The sequence below is a fragment of the Ceratosolen solmsi genome, unplaced genomic scaffold (genome assembly GCF_000503995.2).
Source record: "Ceratosolen solmsi marchali unplaced genomic scaffold, CerSol_1.0 scaffold2, whole genome shotgun sequence".
NCBI lineage: Eukaryota > Metazoa > Arthropoda > Insecta > Hymenoptera > Agaonidae > Ceratosolen > Ceratosolen solmsi.
In genome coordinates, this window is record NW_011948422.1 from 4,388,047 (window position 1) to 4,411,722 (window position 23,676).

The following is a 23,676-nucleotide window of genomic DNA, read 5'->3' on the forward strand; positions in this document are numbered from 1 at the left end:
TCAAAATTATATATCTTCATATGTTAATTTCATTTTAAACTTAATAATCGACTTATGAGCTATTATAAAACATTTAACTTTCATTCAGGATTTTATAAATGTTCTTATATGTATCACATATATGTTATATTAAATAAAAAATTACTCATTCTAAATATTTGGTAATTCTTTGTAAGCTAGAAAATAAATAATGTCTATATGTCCCGCTTAATTTTAAATGAATTAAAATAAAAATAATGATATTCAATTTTACACGATGATAACAATGCTTTTAGAGAGAGAAGAAATTTTTGACAGTAATAAATTCTATTCAAAATAACAAGTTATAAATTTGGAACTCGCATATATATTTAATCAATTATATTAAACTACTAAAATAAATTTTCCACCAAAATTTCTTTAAAATACTTAATAAAGAATAACAATTTCCTTTAAAAAGTACTTCAAATATATATATATATATATATATATATATATAATTATATTTTAAAATAAACTGATCTTTAGTTAGAATAGTATAAATAGTATAGTATAGTATAAAATAAAAATTATATATTTTCTCATATTTATAAATTTAATTTAAATTTAATTTAAATATTTAATTAATCTTATTTTTTCTTTCAATTCAATTAAAATTTATTTATAAAAATGTCGTACATATTGATAATAATATAATAGAAGGTGATAATATCATAAATAACATACACATCACAATAGCCTCAAGTTATTATCAAAACCAATATCCTATAGACGTGTGTTGATTTTCTATGTGATGAATGAATATTTAAATAAGAGATATAAAAATAGTAAAATTAATGTAGCTTTGAAAAAGGATTTGATAAGAAATTTTTTTATTAAACCTACCAGTCGAGTATTTTATTAGTAATTTAAATAAATAATTAATTCATATGTTACACTTATATTAAATTCTATATACTTCATATATTAGTCTTTTAAAAGATTAAATAAAAATATTAAAAAAATTTTAAATATTTGTATTTTACATCTACGATTAAATATTTATTTTAATCATTTATGAAATGATTATTTGAAAATGATGGAATTATATAAAAGATTTAAAATACTATTCAAAATAATGTATATAATGATCAGTTCCTATAAATATTGTTAATGGAAGTTTTAAATTATTAATATTTAGAATAAATTTTTGCATCAAAATATTTCTATGAGATTGCGGTAGAATATTATATTCGTGAAAACAGTAAATTATAAAAAATAGATTAAGATTTTAATAATTGAATCATATTAATTATAATACAATATCGCATTTTATAATTAGTTTATTCAAACACTTAAATTCAAATAACAAGAGGTAATGAGACATAATTCATAGAAACAAAATTTTCTTATATTACAAAGCTTTCAAATATTAATTTTTTATTTTCTTGATATTGATGAAATTAAATGAATATAATCAGTGAACATATTACAAATTATATTGTAAATTAATAACGAAGAAAGGGAGAAGCTTTCAATACTATATTTTAATAAGCTTCTTATCAAAACCACAGAATGAAATTTAATAATTTTTTTAATAATAAAAATTTAAATTATCAATAATAATGACGAAATTATAATTTTTTTTTTTTTTTATCACTTATTATTGGTACGAATAAAAAATTTAAAACTTATTACTAAACACTTTAAGCATCCCTTTTTATTGAACAGAATATTTTAACTAATTCAATTTAACAAGTGCCTAAAACGTTAAATTTCTAAATACATTTAATATATTTAAATATATTTTATAGATTATAGCAAGGTTAGGTAGTGATAAAAATGTTTTAAATTGAAATACTCCCATATGGATTATGTAGCGCTAACCTAATTATTAATAAATTAATAAGCCTTTAATAATAAAACAATTATTACTTTATATACACTATTGTTTTTCGAGAAATGTTTTTATGTTAGATGTACAATGTATATTATTTTTAATGTAAAAATTCACTATATCAAAATTTAAAAAACTTCATTAAAAAGAAATTGATAAATGATTGCATTGTATTAATTATATAAAAGTAAACATAAATTACTGTGGTAGGATATGGTAAAAATTACTAAACTAATGGTAAAATTGTATTTTTCTCTTCTTTTACCGTAAAAGTATAGATAAAATTAGTATAGAAGTATAGAAAAAATAAAGTATCTTAAGTTCTTGAAATTATTTTAATATAATTTTCTATGTTTTTCATTTCAATTACAATGTATTTTATTTATCAGTTTATTTTATTGATTCTTGTAAACTTAATTTTATTATCTCGCTGCTAAGAAGATATAGTTATTTCTCATTTTCATTCTGAGATATGTACAGAGCAAAGAAAGATATTAAATCATCTATAACATTAAAAGTATAATTGTTTAATATATATATATATATATATATATATATATTATCGTAAGTATATTTAAAAATATGATAATGATTTCCGACGTGATATATACTAGGGAAAATTTTGTTAAAATATTCATTATATAAATTTTACAATACGTATATTTATTGGATAATTGAAACATCGTTCAAATATGATTTCACTGTAATCAAGTTAAGCAATGTTTATACATTACTTTTTATTGCAATTTATTAAAAAATGTTAAGCTTTTAAAGTTTAATTTACTTTTTAAACTTATAATTCGATTGCATTCAATTTCAAATTTTTTAATGGTTAGCAATAGAAAATTTATTGCAAGTTTTTTTGAAATTAAAAAAAATGTTGCAATTTATATTTATTTGTAATAGTAATGATTCTCATTTGCAGAAGGAGTACAAATTTATTATAATATCTTAAATACCGAAAGTGTTTGAGTATTGTTAAGAAAGATTTTAATTCGTCAAAAGATCATTGACATATTTATATAACGTAAATACCATCTATATAGTATTTATTAAAATTTCTTCTTGTTATAAATTAATTTAATTTAGAACTTCTCATGCAAAATGTTTCGTAAAATAATTTAAAACTATGGACATTTTTTCTATATAGTATGTTTATGTAATAAAATAAATAATTAAATTTATTATCCGTTACGGAAATTATTCAATATTCATTTAATGTAATTCATGTAGATTAAAATAAATTACAGTGTAATTTTATTTTTTTATTAATACGTAATTATTAAAAGATATTTTATATTTAATATTGTAATTGATAGATTACAAATTTATAGTTATAATAAAAAATAATAAACAATTATATGTTATTTTGGTATATTTGTAAATATTTCTGAGTAAGTGAATAATATTCTTTTAATTTTATAATATATATGCAAGTTAAAAAATTTAACATCTATTCTTTAAAAGAAAAAATATTAAAGATATGTATGTTTTAACCAATTTATTCGATTGATATTAAATATTATAGAACATATTTGCAAAGCTTGAATAATTTAAATTACAAATAACGTCCGACGCATAATATGTTATATTTTTTGTTCACATCTAGAATTTATCATATTTATAATTATAACAATTTTTAAAGAAATCAACATTGCGTAAATTGGACAATGCAAATACAAAAAGTAAACTGAGTAATTATTATATAAGCAATTTACATAATTGTATATGTAGAAATATTAAATATTTGTACTTGATATATTAACTTTGCTTATTTTAAGAATATATTAATGCATAAAAAATATAATTTATATAAAATACATATATATTATAATAAAACAATGGATATCATAAATAGATCGCTCCGGTATGTCTGTTAAGAGAAATAAGAAAATTCAATAGTGAGAAATCATTCGTTCTTTCACGATCTTTAATAGTATTAAAACAATATAAAGATACTTTATATTGTTTTGCTTTTTAAATTTTAATAAAAATAATAAACTTAATAAAATATAATAAAATTTATAGAAATTCAAATAACTAATGATTTAATAAAATTTCTGTAAATATATCTTATGAAACGTTTGTTTTTAAATTATATTCAGCATTGTATAAAACTAATTATTATGAATCTCATTAAAAACTTAATGATTCCTCTTATTACATTAATATACTAAAGTATAGACAAAGATGAGAGTCAAAAAGAAATATAGAAAAAAAAAATTATTTTTACGATTATGTACAACATTTGGATAATGTTATATTAGAAATTAAACAATAATAAACCAGTATTGTCAAACTTTAGATTCTACTTCGAAATTATATATTATAAATTCTTTTATATTTATATAACAATATTTCTATATCTAAGTTATGAATTATGATTTGTATTTATAATAGTAAAATGTTTATGTATAATAAAATTAACTCAATCGACTGTGCTGCTATTGATATTAGTAGAATTATTAGTATACATAGGAGGATAAATAGGAATACAGATGTATGATGTTTCAAGTTACTACCACAAACAGAATTGTTTATTTAGAATGTTATCTAGATGATTAGATAAGTTCTTAAAATTTAGAAATAATTGTATTTATATGTAATTTTAGACGATCTTCAATATTAATAAAATTGAATTGTATTTTTATTAAAATTATTTTCCAAACATATTTGTCTAATGATATACATTGAAAAAAATTATTTGTACTCGTAATAAGATTTATCTAATCCAGTATTCCATAATCCAATCATTCATTAAAATAAACTAATTTTTTTCATTTTTGTATTTTATTATATATATATATATATATATATATATATATATATATATATATATATTTATTTATTTATTAATTCCTGTGAATTGTCAATAAACAAAAAATTAGTTTTTATTTATGACAAAGAAATTAAAACGCTTTAACATTTATGTATTTACATGTTTAAAGGAGAAAATCGTAAATATTCTCAAAGACAATATTTTTATCTGATTTCATGAAAATGCAATTACTTTTTGAAAGTTTCAGACATTACTATGAAATAATTTGAAATAGTATAATGACTATCGTAAGAAAAATTTATGGCTGGGTAGCTGCATATACCGGTTGAGTTTTTTGTTTTGCAAGGTTTGTTGCCTTTTTAGCAGCATCTTTTACTTTTTCGGCTCTATCCTGTAAGGAATGCTGCAAATCTTCAGCAGCATGAGTCAATCTTGTTATAGATGGTTCAATATTCTGCAAACAATGAAAATAAATTAAAAAAATTATTTACTTTGATTAATTGATAATATTAAGCAAAGAGTGCATAAAATGTACATATTCATTGTGTTAAATATTAAAAAACTTTTCTAAGCTTCTAACAGCAGCACTTTTGCAATACAATAAATTTTACCTTATCTGAAAAACCCATTTGAGATAGATTTGGATTCATTGACATAGCAGTATTTGGAAACATATGAGCAAGAATATAATTGAAACCATCTGACATTTTTGTTGCATTTTTTTTAAACCTGTCGAGCCCAAAGGCTTGAATAGCAAGACTAAAACCAAAAACTGAGCTATCGATCCATACTGATCTTTTAGCTACAGTCCATTTAGGGTTTTCTTCAGAAATTGTATATACTACTTTTTCAATGACATTCTAAAAGCATTATTTAATTTTATTTTTGTATTTAAAATATCACAAGTTTAAGGTATAAATAAAAATATCTTACCATTACTTTGGTGAATCCTAAATTTCTAGTATAGGTAACAAGAATTTTGTCCTTAGGATCCACTATACTTTCTTCAATAATGTTAACATAATTTTTATTTATAAAACGTTCACCCCATTTTGGAATTCTATTAGTTTTAGTTAATAATCTTTTTGAATATAATTTTCCATCTTTAATTTCTCTTGAAATTATATCTTCACTTACGACGTGTGAACTGAAAACAAATAAAATGATAAACTTAACTTACCAACAATATCGAGTCGAATAAAATTATTTAAGTCTTATTTTTTAAGTTTTATTTTACCTATTGGGATTTGGATATCTGCGCCAAAAACCTTGTGTAACTTGATCCCAATTGAATTGAAAAATTGTACTAGATGCAAAGTATTTTACCATTTTCGTAGAATAATACTTTTTTTATTAATCTACAAATCGTTGTATGTAAAATTAACATAGATTCTAAAAACAAAAGAAATTAATAATTAAAATTTGTTTCCTTATTTTGAAATTAGGATAAATCACAAATTACAAAGAATTTGAAAAAGAAACACGCACACACTAAGCCAATTATATTTAACATAGTATATTTATAATACAGTTTTCGTAAGTAAAGAATTTAACATCGTATTTATTAAGATACAAAATGATATTTCACTTATAATTATCATAAATAATATTTTTTTATTTAAAATATTATCAATTCAATGTTAGTGCTAACTTGAACCATTATATAACTTTAATCGGGAGCACATTTCACAAAAATGGATACCCATACTTTTTGATTTGTTAATCACGTACACAACTTTCTTTCAATAACTTCCCTTTTGAAATTTTATTATATTTAAAATAAAATAATAAAACAATATGTAAATCTGCACAATGATAAATACGTATATAATTACTACAAATTAAAACGGATAAATTCAGAATATTCAATCTTCTTCAGCGAAATTCACGTAACAAAAATTTAAAAACAGTAAATATAATAATGTTAATACTAACTGTGAAATACATAATTCTTGAATTTACGATCAAAGCTGTATGCGAGTTTAAAAATTATATTCATAAAATCTTATAATACACGCAACAAATCAATTCACATACTTTTATTATGAAAAGTGCACGAATCGGTCGGTGTATGCAACTACGCGTTGATAAATCTTGAAATTAATTTATAATATATTTAAATAGATCTGGGATATAATTTAATTGCGATCTGATTATTGAATTAATAATTGTTTAAAAATGATTGAAATTTAAACCAATAATAATTGTTTGCGTATAAAAACTTGGAGCTACGTTAAAACATTCAATGAACCATAACCTATTTTCATTATTTCTATTTTGTTAAGTAAATAAAATTAATTCAATGAACATGTATCCTGATTATGAATTCCTTATCGAATGAGCGTATAATTTATAAATTATTAATAAAAAGATACAAAGACTTTAATAAATTAATTCAGTGTGCATAATGCGCATGCCCCAACAACAAATATGGAAAGTGTAAGTTATTCAAAAATAAAAATTGAAAAAACTCTTTTCACGTTAAAACTTTATTGCATATTGAATTTAAACTATACAAATATTGTACAATTTATTTTAATTTTTATTTTGTTTAATACAGATAATAAATGCAATATTTTATTATAAATTCTAGCATATCAAATCAAATTTATAAAATACCATAAATAATAATGAATCTAAAAAATATTATAACCTATCGGAATATTTTAACATTTAATTTGTTACGTAGAAAATAAAATTATTATATTTAAAATATACTATTTATATAGGCTATGGTAAAGCATGAAACTGTTGTAAGATTTTGTTGTATCGATAGAGTTGCCGCAATTAATACAATTATGTAAAATTGTGTTCGAACACTATACAACAACAAATAATATATACGTTCGTTAATAAAACACATATCTGCATCAAAGATATGTCTGCATAAAATATTCGTGATATACATACCTTTTCTATGCTAAGTAATAATAAAACTTTAAGAAATTGAATTAAAAAAAAAATTAAAATATAACGATTGAAATGAAGGCTACCACATTCAATCATGTAAAATTGATATTTGACTTCAGATCAGTGTTACTTCTGTCTTTTCTTCATAGAATAAATTTATGAAATTAATCCAGTTGTAACATTACTAATGATTATGATCAATAATGGTGATTTTGAATTTTAATTTTAAATAATTTTCATCAGATAGCCGAAAAAAAATTAAGAAAAATTTGGACGAAATTTAATGAAAGAAAAAAAAAATGGAGAGAGTATAAGAGATCAATTGTTTTTATTAAATTATGCAAAATTTGTGAATTAAAATTGTGAAGTAAAGTTTAGTAATTATAAATAAAAATTAGTGATAATCGTACATACATTTTAATCAGTTAATAAGTCTTTAATTTTATTATTCAAATCTTCAGTCATAGTGATTTTATATACAAAAGGAAAATAATTGAATTAATAAAATCTAAAAATATCTTCTAAAATATATTGACTAATAATAAAATTTTTAAGTAATATACTCAAGTCACATAGACTTTTTATAAAAGTATATAAATGTCAATAAACGTTAATACATTTTTAGCTAACTAATAGACTTTTTTTTTTTTTTAATTTTTTAAAAATATTTAGCTAAATCATAGTGGTTATAGAAAAAAGAATTGTACTAACTGGACATTTGCAAAAAAAAATTTTTCAGTAACCATTGTTAAAATCTAACTGCATTTATTTCGTAGGAATAATATTTAAATTTGTTCGAAGGCATGAAATAGTTATTTATTTATGTATGCCGTTAAATCATTATGTTCAACGGAATTGTTATGGTATTAATTTTGTTTGGTATTATTATTGTTACGGAATCATGATATTAAAGTAATAAAATAATTATTTTATATAACACGATGAATTTTTTGGTAGGCAATATATGAGAAACATTGAATCGAAGATCAAATTTTTAATACAGAATAAGTAATGAAATTAAATATTATAATTACATCATTAAGCCCCTTCTTTTAATGTATTTATATTTTTATTTTTATATTTTATCCTACTTATTGTCTTAATGTAATAAGTGAAAAGTTAATTGGAAAAGTTGAAGTAAGTCCGGGAACGTTACGTTACACTATTTAAATTAAAGAATGAAAAACGTAAAATAAAATAAGGATGTTTGTATTAAATATTATTTTAAGATGATTTATCATACCAACGGATGATTCGCAAGAAATCAATTGATTAAGGATGAATGATAATGTTCTTTAACGTCACATTAACGATGCATTAGGCGACATAGAGATCGAGGTAGACGTTTAGATAGAAAATGCTGACATCTCTGCAGAAAGCCTCGCTCCGAGGAGAAATACTACATATTTTTTTCAGCGTAATCATCAAGATTTGTTAGGATATTACATTTAATGAACTATTAACATTTTTATGACAAATCTGTTTATTAAAAAAAAAAAGATTTAATTTTAATTAGATTTTATTATATATAATATTATATTTGAATGTTTTAAAAATTATTTAATAAAACTTGATCTCATATAAAAATAATGTGCGCTGTATATCCAAAGTAAAAACACATAGAAGAAAACTGTTTATGGAGTAACTCCAAGATTTAAACAAAATTTACACAAGTCATATTATTTATACCACAAAACTCTTTATTCGATTATAACTTTTATATATATATATATATATATATATATATATATTTTCAGACTAATTACACTAAAATTCATTTTATATTAATAGTGGATTGGAAAATTCGAACTATGCAATGTTTAAACTTTGTAGTCGTAGGTATTATTATGAAAATAACTAAGTGCGCCATCTTCACAACATAACCTTATTTTTACACAATTTTCAAGACAGTTTTTGTATATATATTTTGTACATTATTAATTGAATTAATTTTTGTAAATATGACCACGTTATTCGATCAGATCCAGCACCTCTATGATCAAGCATTATATTCTAACGTGATATCTTTGGTAACTTATTGATTTTCCTGTATATAAACATCGATTATCCTAAAAATATTGTCATTTTTCTATATTTTTGTAAATTTTTATATGCCTGCGTATTTTAATTCTACGATATGGCAGTATTAATGCAGTTTTATTTATAACTACACTACCTGTGGAGTAAATATAAATTGTACAATTATTTTAAATATTTTTAGGCAAATTTAGTTTTATCTCTCAGCGATCACAACAATGATCTTTTACCAGCGTGCACAAAGTTTCTCGTTTACGTTTATTGTGCGGACTCATATTTTTATCTTGGCAAATATAGGAGAGCAGAATCTTTGTATAAAAAATCGTTACAGTTTCGAAAATGTTTAATAAAAACAAAAAGTACTACAAAGCCAAATCAAGATGGACATAAGGAACTTGCATCAGATGTAGATGTCAAATATCAAATTTATGCATGTTTAATTAAATTAAAGAATCATCAAGAAGCTCTACAAGTATTGCAAAGCATTCCTGGTAAACAACGAACTCCAAAGGTAAATAATATAATAATGTAATTAATTAACATGAAGAACAGACATTTCACAAAAGGTGTGCCTTGTATGGAACATTTTATAAATTATTTCATTTAAATAAATTTATATATGTTCATGAATATCTTATGATTTAGATAAACATGGCTTTAGCAAAAATGTTTCAAGAGCATGATATGGAACGTTCTGCCATTGCAACGTACAAAGAAGTTTTAAGAGAATGTCCTTTAGCACTTGAAGCAGCAGAAGGACTATTAGCTTTAGGAGTGAAAGGAATTGAAGTGAATTCAATAATAATGAGCTGTAATTTAAATTTACAAAATTTTGACTGGCTGAACGCTTGGATAAAGGCGCATGCTCATATTAATAATAGGGAATATAATCATGCAGTGACAACTTTACGTTCTTTAGATAATGTTAATTGCTTAAGAGATAATTATAATTTACTTGTAACTATGGGTGAATGTTATTATTATTCTGGAGATTATAAAAATGCATTAATATGCTTAAGGCGTGCAAGAATTATTGAACCTGATTCAACTAGAGGGTAATTATGTAAAGTATTATATAATACATTGATTTTAAAAATATTTTTTATACGTATATATAGATATATATGTATATAAGTAAAAGTTTAATTATTAATGATATATATGAAAAAGTTTTAAGGAAAAGGAAAATTAATATCTTACGAAATTCAAACGATTGAAAAGAATATTATTTAGAATTTAATTGCATAAGTATATTCATTATGATTAATTATTCAAAAATATGATTATAGCTTAGATATATATGCCGCTGTACTGCAACGAACTCATCATGTGGCAGAATTAGAAAAACTAATATCTTTTATATCTGCAATGAGTGAATGTTCGACAGAAACTTATACTGCAATGGCTTATGCTTTATTTGCTTTGCATAAATTGAATCGAGCTAATACCATAGCTAATCAAGCCATACACATGTCATCCAACAATGTAGAAGCAATAATTCTTAGGGGTAATGTTCTTATAGAGCAGAAAAAATTTCAAGAGGCATTACATCATTTTCGGCAAGCATTACAATTGAAACCTCATCGGTACGAAGCTCACAAGGGACTGGCCGATTGTTTTGTTGGAATGCATCGGTTAAGAGAAGCCTCTAATATTGCCAGCAGTGCTTACAAACAACTCGGCCCCACACCCAGAGTCCTCACAGTAAATTAAATTTATTATATAAAATTTTTAAAATTTTGAAATATTACCTTTCAATATTCAAATTAAAACAAATCTTAATTCAACATTGAAAATCTAATTTTTACTCTGATAATTATGGCTAATTTTAATAGATCAATGAAATTATAAGTAAAGTAAAGTATACGTCTTACGTTTTATTAATATTCAAAAATATTTTTTTTAGTTGTACGCCTCAATTTTAATGAAAGATCCGGTAACAGTTGGGAAAGCAAAAAATCTTCTTGAAAAGGCATTAAGTCAAGAAGAGACATATTTACCTGCTGTTTATTATTTAGCAGAAATTTATGAGCAAGAAATGAATTTGGAAGCTGCTATTGATCTTTTAGAAAAGCAAGCTGATGCACAACCGACTTGTAAATTACATCAAATGCTTGGTGATTTGTGGGCAAGGATACACAATGCAGAAAAGGCTCTCGATCATTATGCCATAGCTTTAAAGTAAATATTTTTTATGATTAGGATTAAATGGAAGCGTATTAATTATATCTAAATCATGATTTCTCAAAATAAATATAAATATTCAAATTATTATTTTAAGTTGGTTTATTGTAGTCTTAACGTATTGTAATCGATTTACTTTAAATAAATTATAATAGGGGAATATTTCATCGTATTTTATTTTATCTACTCTTCTTACAGTATTAATCCAAGCGATAGAAGAGTATTAGAAGGTATGCATAGATTAGAAAGTACATCAAACACAATGGATTCTTCTTCTTATTATATGGCTGTTGGAGAAGAACACACGGATCCAACTTATGAAGTTGGAGAAGGATTACCAGATACAGATAATGATGAAGCAGCTGATGAAAGTGAAACTGAGGCAGTCTGGTCAGATATGGATTTAGAAGCAAACAGTCAATAATCAAAGAATATGGAGAATATTTCTATTTTATGACCTTATATCTTTATCTATTTATTTATTTTGTAAATACACAGGACAAACCTTTTTTGTTACAGTTGCTTAATACAAAAATGATGAAAAAAATTATAATACACTATTGTTACGTAATAGTTGAATTTACTGATGCTATAACTGATCTCTCGAGATAAATCAGATATTACTTTTATAGGAATTGAAGCAATTCCTTACAAATGTATATTTATATATTTTATTTATTTATTATATATAAATGAAAGCTTCACTCGATCAACGAGTGGTCTTGATTTTGTAGTATATGTAATCATATGAACGGGACGATACAATCTGTGGTTAAAATTTTAGATTGTTGTAAAAATTATCTAATTATCGTTTTCTGTAATTATTATGTTAGAGTATTTCATTCCATTATTTGTTTTCAGCTGCAATAATGAGAGACCAACTGGAAGTATGTAATCCTTTCAAATTCATTATTGTTGTCCGCAAATACAGTCTAATCTTCAGGAAAATCATAAGAATTTGAAACGTGATTTAAATTTGGAAGAAATTTCTGACTAATTTTATTAAAATTATTAAAAGACTAATTAGATGACTGAAGCAGATTGCTTGTTTTGCATTTATTTAATAAAATATAGACAATGGAATTGAAATCAATTTGTCAAATCTATTTGAATACAATATTAATTAAAGGTTATTATGGTGTCATATTTTATATAGACTAATATATCAATTAGCTTATATAACATGTTTATTTAAGGGTCGTAATAAAAGATAAAACTTTCTTATAAAAGAACAGTGAGATTTGAGACATTTGTGTCGTAAAGTAATGAAGAATTTAAAGATAAGCGATCGATTATACTTATAAAGATGAATGTTTTATTAATTTAATTTACGATATAAAAATTATATCGACATATTGTATATATGAGTGATTTTGATCAAATACTTTCGAGGATATGCAGCGTAAGTGGATAACTATTAAATTATATCCATAATTGCATTAAAATTAAATTTTTTTGTAAATTTTAAAGATTTTTGTTCCACTGTAACCGAAGAATTTTCATCAATTTTATTAATAAACACTCAAATTTTCAATACAACTTACAATTTATTTGGTAATTCAGAGTATTATAATAAATAAGTCGATCGTTATAAGACATGACAATTTTTAAAATTAAAAATTTGTTTGTTCGAATATGTAAATATATATAGTTAATAGTAAAATTTAATTAAAAAATTTTAATTGCACTTTGACTTCAATAGAAGACAATATCATCGTTTTATAAAATATAACACTTTAAACTTTACGTTATAAAAAACTTTTTATTATTGTATAGTTATAGTTATAGCAATACACTTTGTTAATTTAAATTAATCAATTCTACGAGTAAAAAAATCAATGTTACGAAATTTTTATAATAGATAATTAAAGACAGCATCATTGGCAGATCTTGAAGAATACAGTTAAATAAATTCCCTAGAATAACCTTAGCGGTATTATTTGTGTTAAAAAAAAAAAAAAAAAAAAAAAAAAAAATCTTAAGTTATACATTGCGAGTAAAACGCAGTAAAATGATATAAAAAATCCTTATCGTCTACTAATCTACTAATATGTGCTTTGGAACATTAAGTCATAGCAAAAGTTAATTTCCCCTCGACAATTTTATGTTAAAAATACGAATTATTACACATAAAAATGTACAAATATATTAGTAATAACATTCGCATTAGTTTTCATTAAAATTTTAAATGTCAGTGTTGCTCAAAAACTGAGCTACAAATTTTTAAATTATGTCGGAAGCTCAGCTTCGTTTACATATACGAAACATTAATCTATTCTGTACATACTCATACTCAATTATAATGACTGTTGGTCTTTCTTTTACGAAACCTTAATCCATTGTAATAATAACGAATTTGTGAATTAATTCGTTTAGAGGCTGCGTTATTCCTCTCACAACGATTCAAAGCTTCGACAATTTCTAATAATGGCGATAATTGACGAAATCTGTTTATAAAACACAGCACTTTTTCTTATTCTTTTTATAATTGGGTTTTAACGGTGGTCTCTCAGAAAGCTGGAATTTGCGTACAATGCGAACGAGCTCGTGAAATGATTGATCGACGTTCATACGTAATTTGGCACTGCATTCGATATATGGAATTTTCAACTGTCGTGCAAGATTCTGAGCTTCCTCCACCGAAACCTTTATTACAAAAATTAAAACGTCACGTTATTGATTATGATTGAAATACGATAATTGTGCATTGTTAAGTCTATAGTAACCTACATGGCTATTCAATTTATTATTAAATTACTTACAAACGAATTTTAAAATTTTTATCGAGACGACAGACATTTAATAAAATGTAATCTTCAGACGAAGAAATTAAAATTTTTTTTATTATTATTATAAAATTTATTCAATTTATTCAATTTATTCAATTGATATAATTTTCCAACCATTCCATTGATATTTATGGAAAATTTCACAACAAATTAATAAATGTCAAATTATCTTATTAAAGAAGAAATGTTCGTTAAAAGTTAAAAGTTAAAAGTATTACGAGAAAATGTATTTGCATACGTAATTAATAATATTTTGGAAAATAATATATTACATATTTCTTTCATTAAATATAAAATATAGAACAACATGGAAATTACCGCTCTTTGATGATCGAGATCTGCTTTATTTCCAACCATTAACATTGGAAACTCGTCACGATCCTTCACCCGAAGGATTTGCCTATGAAATTTAAAGATCTCATCGAAAGACGAATGATCTGTTACAGAAAATACAAGTAAAAATCCCTCTCCACTTCTCATGTATTGTTCTCGCATTGCACTAAATTCTTCCTGGCCGGCAGTATCAAGAACTATGAAAAACATAAAATCATATTTATTTCTTTAATTTCGTATCTATATTTTTCGTACTATTGATAAATTTATGGATCTTACTGTCCAGTTTCGCAGGAACATCGTCAATGACACATTGTTTTGTATAAGAATCTTCAATCGTTGGATCATAGTCAGTCACGAAATAACTCTATAAAAAAAAAGTTAGAATAATTTTTATTGAATATCAATGATTTGTCATTATAACAAACATTTTTAATTTCAAATTTATACAAACCATAAATTCTAAAATTTAATTTAATTACATTTTAAACTTATATATTATATTTTAATGTGTTTCTGTATTATTTTTTACACAATTTTTAACATTTGATTTTTTACGTTGATAGATAAATTTTTTATTTTTTCAGTTAAGATTTGATGTCTGTTCAAACGAGACAAAAGCGGAATTATAATATTTACTATTATTACAGCCTACGCAACGCTCAAACGTATTTCAGGTCTCATTTTACAATTAGTCTTCCGTTTGCATTTATATATTGTCCGTTCGTTTATTCGAGAGTATTTCATCGATTCGTGTGAATGTAAAAGAAAAAATAAAAAGAAAAAGATATTACGTATCCAGTATTCTATAATCGCAATGTTAACTAATCGTTAAATTTACCTATTTCCGAAGTATAGAACATATTATATAAAATTTATATTTAGTAACAAAGTGTATGAGATATATATATATATATATATATATATATATATATATATATAGAAATGATGCGATATTAAATTCTGCTATTACATAAAATTTTTCATCTGAAATTGTTAAACGAATGTTGTCATAAGTATAATAAGTTCATCATTATTATTATGGTAATTGAATATAAAATATCAATGTACTGAAATATATGAAAAATTCTAGATAAATGTCTTGAATAATATCTGGAAATAAAGAGAGTTGAGAATATAATTCAATGCGTCATTAATTATCCTCTAAATATTACAATTTTAATAGCATTTAAAAATAATGTATAATAAGAAAGCATTTTATTATCAATAGATTACCACAAATGTAATTTGTATAGAGAGTTTTATTTATGACTGTAGCTTTCGAATATTTAGGCATTTGCTTTTTAACTACTATACTAATTTTTGCACGAGTTACGTTTAGAAAGGCGAAATTTGAGTGATTAATAATGTCATAATTAAATAGTGAAAATATTTTACTATATAAAATCATTAATGTCACTTTTCGAAGTAAATATATCGATAGAAAAAAAAATCACGAGTTTAATAAATTTGACCTTATAAAATACTAAATGCACGTAAAGTTGTTGTATGAGAGAATGGTTCATTTATTATTTGGTTTATAATTTGACAATATTTTATTATTATTTTATGACTATTATTGTTTTTAGATACTAGAATAAGGCTTGATTATTAGAAATATTTGAGGTGGACAATTTTATAATAATATAGTAGCTGCAATTAAATTCTAGTAATGCAAGTTTTCATCAAATATTCTAATTTATTTCACGGATTATTATTTATCGACTATACCTATATGTTTCGATTTTATCTTTCTTGCATCAGAGAGAAACGTGGTACGATTTAACTATATTAAGGCAGAAAAATTTATATTTATAGTAATGGAAGTATTAAAGTATAAATTACTGTTAGAAACAACATGCATGAAATAAATAATAAAAGCGTAATGTAGGAAATCATTAGTTTTTTCATAATTCAATGTGAATGTGAAATTAATTTAAGAACTTGTATAATGAAGAAAGATGTGTGCGTTTGTCAGATAATTCGTGAAAACAATATTTTACAACTTGTTGACGAATTCGCAAACGATTATATGTATTTTAAAAACTGAACATTTTGTAAATCAATATTTCGAGAATCCAGTTTATTTGTTTATAGAATGTAAATCTCGATTAAAACTACCAGTTAAATTTCATGTTTAAGATTAGTGTTTCTAGATTTTAGAGCACTCTTAAAATAACTCAACTGATAGATTTTATAACTACAATATAAACAAGTCTATTTCTGTCTATGAAGGCATTTTATCACTCATGAAATAATTTTAGAAGTTAATTTAAAAATCAGAAAATAGATTTGTTTTTGAGATAAAAAGAATAATTAATACGAGTTGAAAAGTAATTCACAAATATATATTTCCATAATTTAATATTATAGAGTTTTTCGTAAAAATATTTACATTCCATAATAACACAGTTCTTTTTTATTTGCTTGTCGGCTTATGAAATCGACGATGATCATAATTGAAATATTTTTATTTACTTTCGTTTATTAGCGTTGGTTGATTTATTAATTTGATAACAAAACTTTCTTTCTAGTGATTTAATAATTACATATTCCGCACATTCTTTTGATACGGCAATTTTGTAATTATTAATATTAATACTCCTGCTTTTGTTTTATATTAATAAACAATGTAAAATATACATACCGTTATATATTTTATTACTATTTAGATTATAATTATATTATTACAATATATTTATTACCAGGCATTTTATTCGGCATTTAATTCAATTAATAAATAAAAGTAAAGAATTTTATATCTTTCATCACATTTTTAAAACTATGAAACTTAATAATGAAATAATTTATACTATTAACTACGGAAACGTGTGCTTCTTATCGTAATAACAAACAAAAAAAAAACAAAAAAAAAAACAGAAGAAAAATAATAATAATAATAATAATAAAAGAAATCTAAAGATCGAAATAACGAATTATTGTGTTTTCAACAGTGAAGTAAAAATACTAAAATACAGCAGCTTCTAAGAGTAAAAAGTAAAAAGGTGTGTCACGGCCAATGCAAAACAGAAACGGATAGAGATGTAAGTTGCGCGCGCGAGCGGATGTGTACGCGCGTTGCACAGATGAGCGAGGATAAGAGAGAGAGAGAGAGAGAGAGAGAGAGAGAGAGAGAGAGAGAGAGAGAGAGAGAAAGACCAATGTCTATCTTAAGCCTAGATCTGTCACTCACCTGAATGAATTGTATAGTAACAGCGGACTTGCCGACTCCTCCCCCGCCGACAACGACCAACTTATAAGTGGAAGAATAATTCATCTTGTCGTTTGTCCAGGACATAATTGTTATGGAATTAGGCAGAAAAAGAATACAGAGGCCTTTTTACGCTAATGATTTACAAAATGATGTAACTAGACGTAATACTACAAATTCTTTAAATGCATGTAGTAACATGGGTACACAATACGACATGCACGCGCGCACATAAATATATTTGCGTATATATATATGCATATATGTTTGTACACACACTTAAAATACAAAACGATGCATTGCCGCTATTATTATGCTTAAGGGAGTCATGTAAATATAGTCTGTTGTTTGCTGAAGACAATACCACTAGTAATCAACAGGCAGAAAGATGTTCCACTTATGTATACATTTGAGCGTGGACACTATATATCGTTGATGCCATCGAAGCGCGATTTCCCAAATTGCTATATATATATATATATATATATATACGAACATGCAGGTACTATATATTTCTGAATATATATATATATATATATATGTATATTACAAATGCGCACAAATGAAAGCAACGGTGGGGGTGTGAATTACAACAGGAGGATGTTATAACCGCGTTCACGGTCGGAACGAACGCACCGCTTTTAAACGAAAAAGACTAATCGAGAAACTCTCTGGTCGTGGCACTGCAGCCTATGTTTTTTTGCCGTTTCCTCGAGAGTTTTCCCCCTCCCGTCATACAAGAGTAATGAGAAGCATCGACATATAAGTACTGGTGCGCGCACACTACATATCCGTCCACAAAACGAAATGCGTCCGTCGATGGCGCGTAATGTATTGGCTGGTGCCTGCCACCGCTCGTACGTAAACCGCTTTCGACGAACATTTCGACATATGCCTTATATATATATATATATATATATATATATATATACATACATGCATGCATGCATACAACAGTCTTCGACGACTCTTGAATGAAGGCTTATTACGTGCATATCTATACATAAACATACGCACACATATATATATATATATATATAAATGTTTATGGAGATGCGCGTGCGTGTGTGGGCTTTTGAGTGACGCCTATAGGCATGCATATACGTGCACTTGGCTAACGATGCACACACGCTAGTGATACTGGCATATCGTTTTTCCTGTCTTTCTTTTAGCCGGTCGGTCGTCGACGAATGGAAAGTCGAGATATCGATATGTACGATCCATCGAGACTTGAGTCTGGCAATTACGAAAAAAATATACAAGTTGTTACGAAAATTTTACGTTAAAAGTTTTGTTTAATGAAAAAAAAGGAACTTTCTTCTCGTAGCTACTATCTATTTTACAATTTCTTCTAATTCAATTATTTTTGCCAAATTTTTTAGAATACAGTTAGACTTTCATTAACAATAGTACTCAAGTATTGCGCGTGAATGCAATTTATGAAGAATTGATAAAGAGAGCTAATTAAAGTACTTTAAATAAAGTATGCAGGGTATGTTGGTGAGCGATCAAATTATGTTAGACCGCATATATTATATATGCAAATGCATGTATATATGTGCGTGCGTGCGTGCGTGCGTGCGCGCGTGCGTGCGTGTGCGTGCGCGCATATAAGCTTCAGCTAGTCGCTATAAAGTTACATCGTCGAGCAAGGACGAATAACTAGTAAACAGCTGTTTAGTTTAATGTCACTATTTGCATCTCACTTTTATTACTTGTTTGAGAAGTATGGGAGTGCTGACACCGACTATCGAGTACCAAGTTAGTTACTAGTAGTGATCGCTAGACAATATCAAGGGTAATTAGGTGTAGTCGTGCGTTTAGCTGCTATGCGAGGTGTTTTCAATTTGTTTTCAATTTACAATTTTCTTTTGTATTTAGTGTATTATTGAACGTAAGGAGGTGATTTATATTTCTAAATCGCTGATTGTCCATAAAATTCGCCAAAATGGTTTTGGCGGATCTGGGACGAAAAATAACGTCCGCATTGCGCTCGTTAAGCAATGCGACGATTATTAATCAGGAGGTAGGTTATGTGGTTTTATTAATATCTTTGATGTATGTAAACAGATGTTACATTTGCATTTCTAATTGTCGTAGGTATTAAATTCTATGCTAAAGGAAATATGTGCGGCATTACTTGAAGCCGATGTTAACATTAGATTGGTGAAAAATTTGAGGGAAAATGTTCGAACGGTCATTGATTTCGAAGACATGGCTGGTGGTCTTAATAAAAGACGAATGATACAAAGTGCTGTATTTAAGGAACTTGTAAAAGTTCGTATATCTCTCCTTATACGTGTTATGCCATTGAATCGAATGGACGATGGCTCGATGCCTTAATTTTTATTTAATTCAGCTTATAGATCCAGGAGTTAAAGCATATCAGCTGGTTAAAGGTCGACCCAATGTTATTATGTTTGTTGGTCTACAAGGTTCTGGTAAAACTACGACATGTACAAAGTTAGCTTATCATTATTTAAAGAAAAACTGGAAAGCTTGTTTGGTTTGTGCGGACACATTTCGTGCTGGAGCTTATGATCAAATTAAGCAGAATGCAACAAAGGCTAGGATTCCATTTTATGGAAGGTTATTTGTCAAATAATTTAATTCACCTGAAACGGCAGTCATTGATAATTAACGTTTGCTGCGAAATCGTAATTTTGTATTTATTTTATATTAAAATATTTTTACTTCATAGTTATACCGAAGCTGATCCCGTTGTGATTGCTCAGGATGGTGTAGACATGTTTAAAAAAGAAGGCTATGAAATAATTATCGTCGATACAAGCGGTAGGCATAAACAAGAAGAATCCTTATTCGAGGAAATGTTGCAAGTATCAAATGCAGTTGTGGGTGAAAAATTTCAATCGTTAAATTATATGTTTTTATTATAAAGGACAACTTTAATTTCCTCATTTTTAATATTTACAGCAACCGGATAACATTATATTTGTAATGGATGCAACAATAGGTCAAGCTTGCGAAGCTCAAGCTAAAGCTTTCAAAGAACGCGTTAACGTTGGCTCTATTATTATTACAAAATTGGATGGTCACGCAAAGGGTGGTGGAGCTTTGTCAGCGTATGTATTCGAGTAGTAATTTCTATTTTACTTTATTTATTTATTTTACTAATAATATATGATTCGTACAGTGTTGCCGCTACAAAGAGTCCAGTAATTTTTATAGGAACTGGAGAACACATTGATGATCTAGAACCATTTAAAACCAAACCATTTATTAGCAAATTATTAGGTATGGGAGATATCGAAGGTTTGATCGATAAAGTTAATGAATTAAATTTAGACGATAATGAAGAATTGTTAGAAAAAATTAAACACGGACAATTTACATTACGAGACATGTATGAACAATTTCAAAACATAATGAAAATGGGCCCTTTTTCACAAATAATGGTATATTAGTATTTTAAATATGTCTAATCAATAAGAAATATAACGATCAGTTTAAAATATTGTTATTTATTTGCAAAAGGGTATGATACCTGGATTTAGTCAAGATTTTATGTCTAAAGGAACAGAACAGGATTCTATGGCTCGTTTAAAGAAATTAATGACAATGATGGATAGTATGAACGATGCAGGTTAGTCTAAGGCCGATTGTTTCAAAATTATTTTATTATTTATATTTATATTACTACTTGAAAATTATATTATTTTAGAATTGGATAGTAGAGATGGTATTAAGTTATTTAGTAAACAACCTGGACGAATTACGAGAATAGCTCGAGGTTCTGGCGTTACGGAAAAGGATGTCAAGGATTTAATAGCTCAGTACACAAAGTTTGCTGCTGTGGTGAAAAAGATGGGAGGAATTAAAGGTTTGTTTAAAGGCGGTGATATGACGAAGAACGTTAATCCTGCTCAAATGGCCAAACTTAATCAACAAATGGCAAAAATGATGGATCCTCGTGTACTTCATCAAATGGGTAAAAATCATTGTATTATATTTGAACTGATAGACTTTTTCTCTTAATAAAAGATATTAATCTCATTATTTTTATTATCTGAATTATTGCTTATTACTTTTATTGTACAAATTATTGTAATACTAGCTTGGAAAATAATATAATATTGTTAGTATTAGTAATGCATTTTGTAAAATTATATAATTAGTATTGCAATATAATAATTTTATTCGCCTGCAATCACAGTATTTCTTGCTCTTTACAGTTTCATATTAATTACTAAATTCAACCCTTTTCTTTTTTTTTTTTTTTTTTTTATTATATTTATGCATTTATATTTATGTAGGTGGAATGTCTGGCCTTCAAAATATGATGCGTCAATTGCAACAAGGTGCAGCTGGTAGCTTAAGCAATTTGATGGGAGGTTTTGGCGGACAATCTTGAAATTAATTAATTTTCTATAAAATAGTTACACAAATTTTTACTGGTAAAATATTTGTGATACATCTTTTAGCGACGTTAAAAATTTTTTTGTTATAAATCAACTTTGTTTAAATATCAAATCAATTTTATGTAATAAAATAAAAGTTTTTATAATTTTCACTTGACACTTTAAACAATTATAGGCTTGAACATTCGAGTTATAAAAAAATATCATGTATAAAAGAAATTTTCAGACTGAGTGAAATATCAGTCTGAATGGACTATTATGACTGTATAATACTAATGATACTTAATTTCAGTTAAATGTCTGGAAGAAAAGTGAATTGTGAAAATATGTGTGGGTATTTTGTTTGATGCCATTCTTCAATATATCAATGTTCACATTTTATAATTACTCAACTTTCAATATTAAATGGAATGGAGAGAAACGGGAAAATATATGTAATAAATAGATTGTATGAATGTATAACGATATAAGATGTACATGATTACAAGAGCAAATGTAAAAGAATGTATTATAAAAGAATGAAAATTTATACAAGAACGAATATGCATTTTAATACATTTATTTTCCCTCTATATTTCTAAGTTACTCGTTGCTTACAAGGATAATTTATATTCAATATTTTCACTAATAATATTATCTATTCGTAAATATACAAATAATTATACATTTAAATTGCATAGTTAACCGAACCTATTGTTAATTGAAATATTTTACATTAAGAAATTCAAAATTCAATATTTGCATTCTCTAATTGAAATATAAAATTTGAACATACAAAGTCTTAGTCTTAATTTGTATAAATTAAGTTCAAAAGTTAGTACATAAACATTCAATTCTTAATAGACAAAGATACAATTGAAAAGAATAATTCCTACAAATTATTGTTTCAATATATAGAATATAATTAGAAATTAATTCTACATGTTATATACCTTCTTCTTTTTCCATAATGTATTTATTATTGATTGTTAAAAAATTTATAACTTAAATGCCATTAATTTTATTTAATATACGGTATTATATTAATGTATATTATTAATAAAATTTTATAATATAATATATATATATATATATATATATATATATATAAAATATGTTGACTGTCGAATTAGACAGAGTTAAACGATATATATTATATCTCTTAAATGAAAATGTAAAAAATGCATCCATAATTAATCTTATAAATTTTTATCTTAAAT

General features: G+C 25.1%; 4 protein-coding genes across 5 annotated transcripts; 2 read left to right on the top strand and 2 right to left on the bottom strand.

The window, feature by feature from the left end:
- Window positions 1-4,819: 4,819 nt before the first annotated feature.
- Window positions 4,820-6,026, bottom strand: prel (preli-like). Its single transcript, XM_011499124.1, has 4 exons — window positions 5,872-6,026; window positions 5,568-5,781; window positions 5,246-5,494; window positions 4,820-5,088 (listed from the first exon to the last, which is right to left on the bottom strand). Exons 1-4 carry the CDS (start codon window positions 5,961-5,963, stop codon window positions 4,933-4,935), a joined length of 711 nt encoding a protein of 236 aa, XP_011497426.1. The 5' UTR covers window positions 5,964-6,026; the 3' UTR covers window positions 4,820-4,932.
- A 3,420-nt stretch (window positions 6,027-9,446) lies between these two features.
- On the top strand, window positions 9,447-12,796 carry APC7 (anaphase-promoting complex subunit 7). The gene is made up of 6 exons (XM_011499123.1): window positions 9,447-9,574; window positions 9,766-10,092; window positions 10,227-10,636; window positions 10,871-11,285; window positions 11,488-11,762; window positions 11,964-12,796. Exons 1-6 carry the CDS (start codon window positions 9,506-9,508, stop codon window positions 12,187-12,189), a joined length of 1,722 nt encoding a protein of 573 aa, XP_011497425.1. The 5' UTR covers window positions 9,447-9,505; the 3' UTR covers window positions 12,190-12,796.
- Window positions 12,797-13,588: 792 nt separating this feature from the next.
- On the bottom strand, window positions 13,589-18,959 carry Ras64B (ras-like protein 2). 2 transcript variants are annotated; one of them, XM_011499128.1, is made up of 5 exons: window positions 18,659-18,959; window positions 18,081-18,562; window positions 15,167-15,254; window positions 14,873-15,084; window positions 13,589-14,411 (listed from the first exon to the last, which is right to left on the bottom strand). In XM_011499128.1, the coding sequence occupies exons 2-5, from the start codon at window positions 18,183-18,185 to the stop codon at window positions 14,217-14,219; spliced, it is 600 nt and encodes a 199-aa protein (XP_011497430.1). In that variant the 5' UTR covers window positions 18,186-18,562; window positions 18,659-18,959; the 3' UTR covers window positions 13,589-14,216. The 2 variants fall into 2 exon arrangements, with proteins under 2 accessions (XP_011497430.1, XP_011497429.1); XM_011499127.1 differs by lacking the exon at window positions 18,659-18,959 and having other exon boundaries at window positions 18,081-18,616.
- A 779-nt stretch (window positions 18,960-19,738) lies between these two features.
- Srp54k (signal recognition particle 54k) lies at window positions 19,739-22,525 on the top strand. Its single transcript, XM_011499129.1, has 10 exons — window positions 19,739-19,896; window positions 19,980-20,124; window positions 20,199-20,375; window positions 20,458-20,687; window positions 20,800-20,950; window positions 21,033-21,181; window positions 21,253-21,514; window positions 21,594-21,702; window positions 21,781-22,047; window positions 22,373-22,525. Exons 2-10 carry the CDS (start codon window positions 20,047-20,049, stop codon window positions 22,468-22,470), a joined length of 1,521 nt encoding a protein of 506 aa, XP_011497431.1. The 5' UTR covers window positions 19,739-19,896; window positions 19,980-20,046; the 3' UTR covers window positions 22,471-22,525.
- Window positions 22,526-23,676: the final 1,151 nt, after the last annotated feature.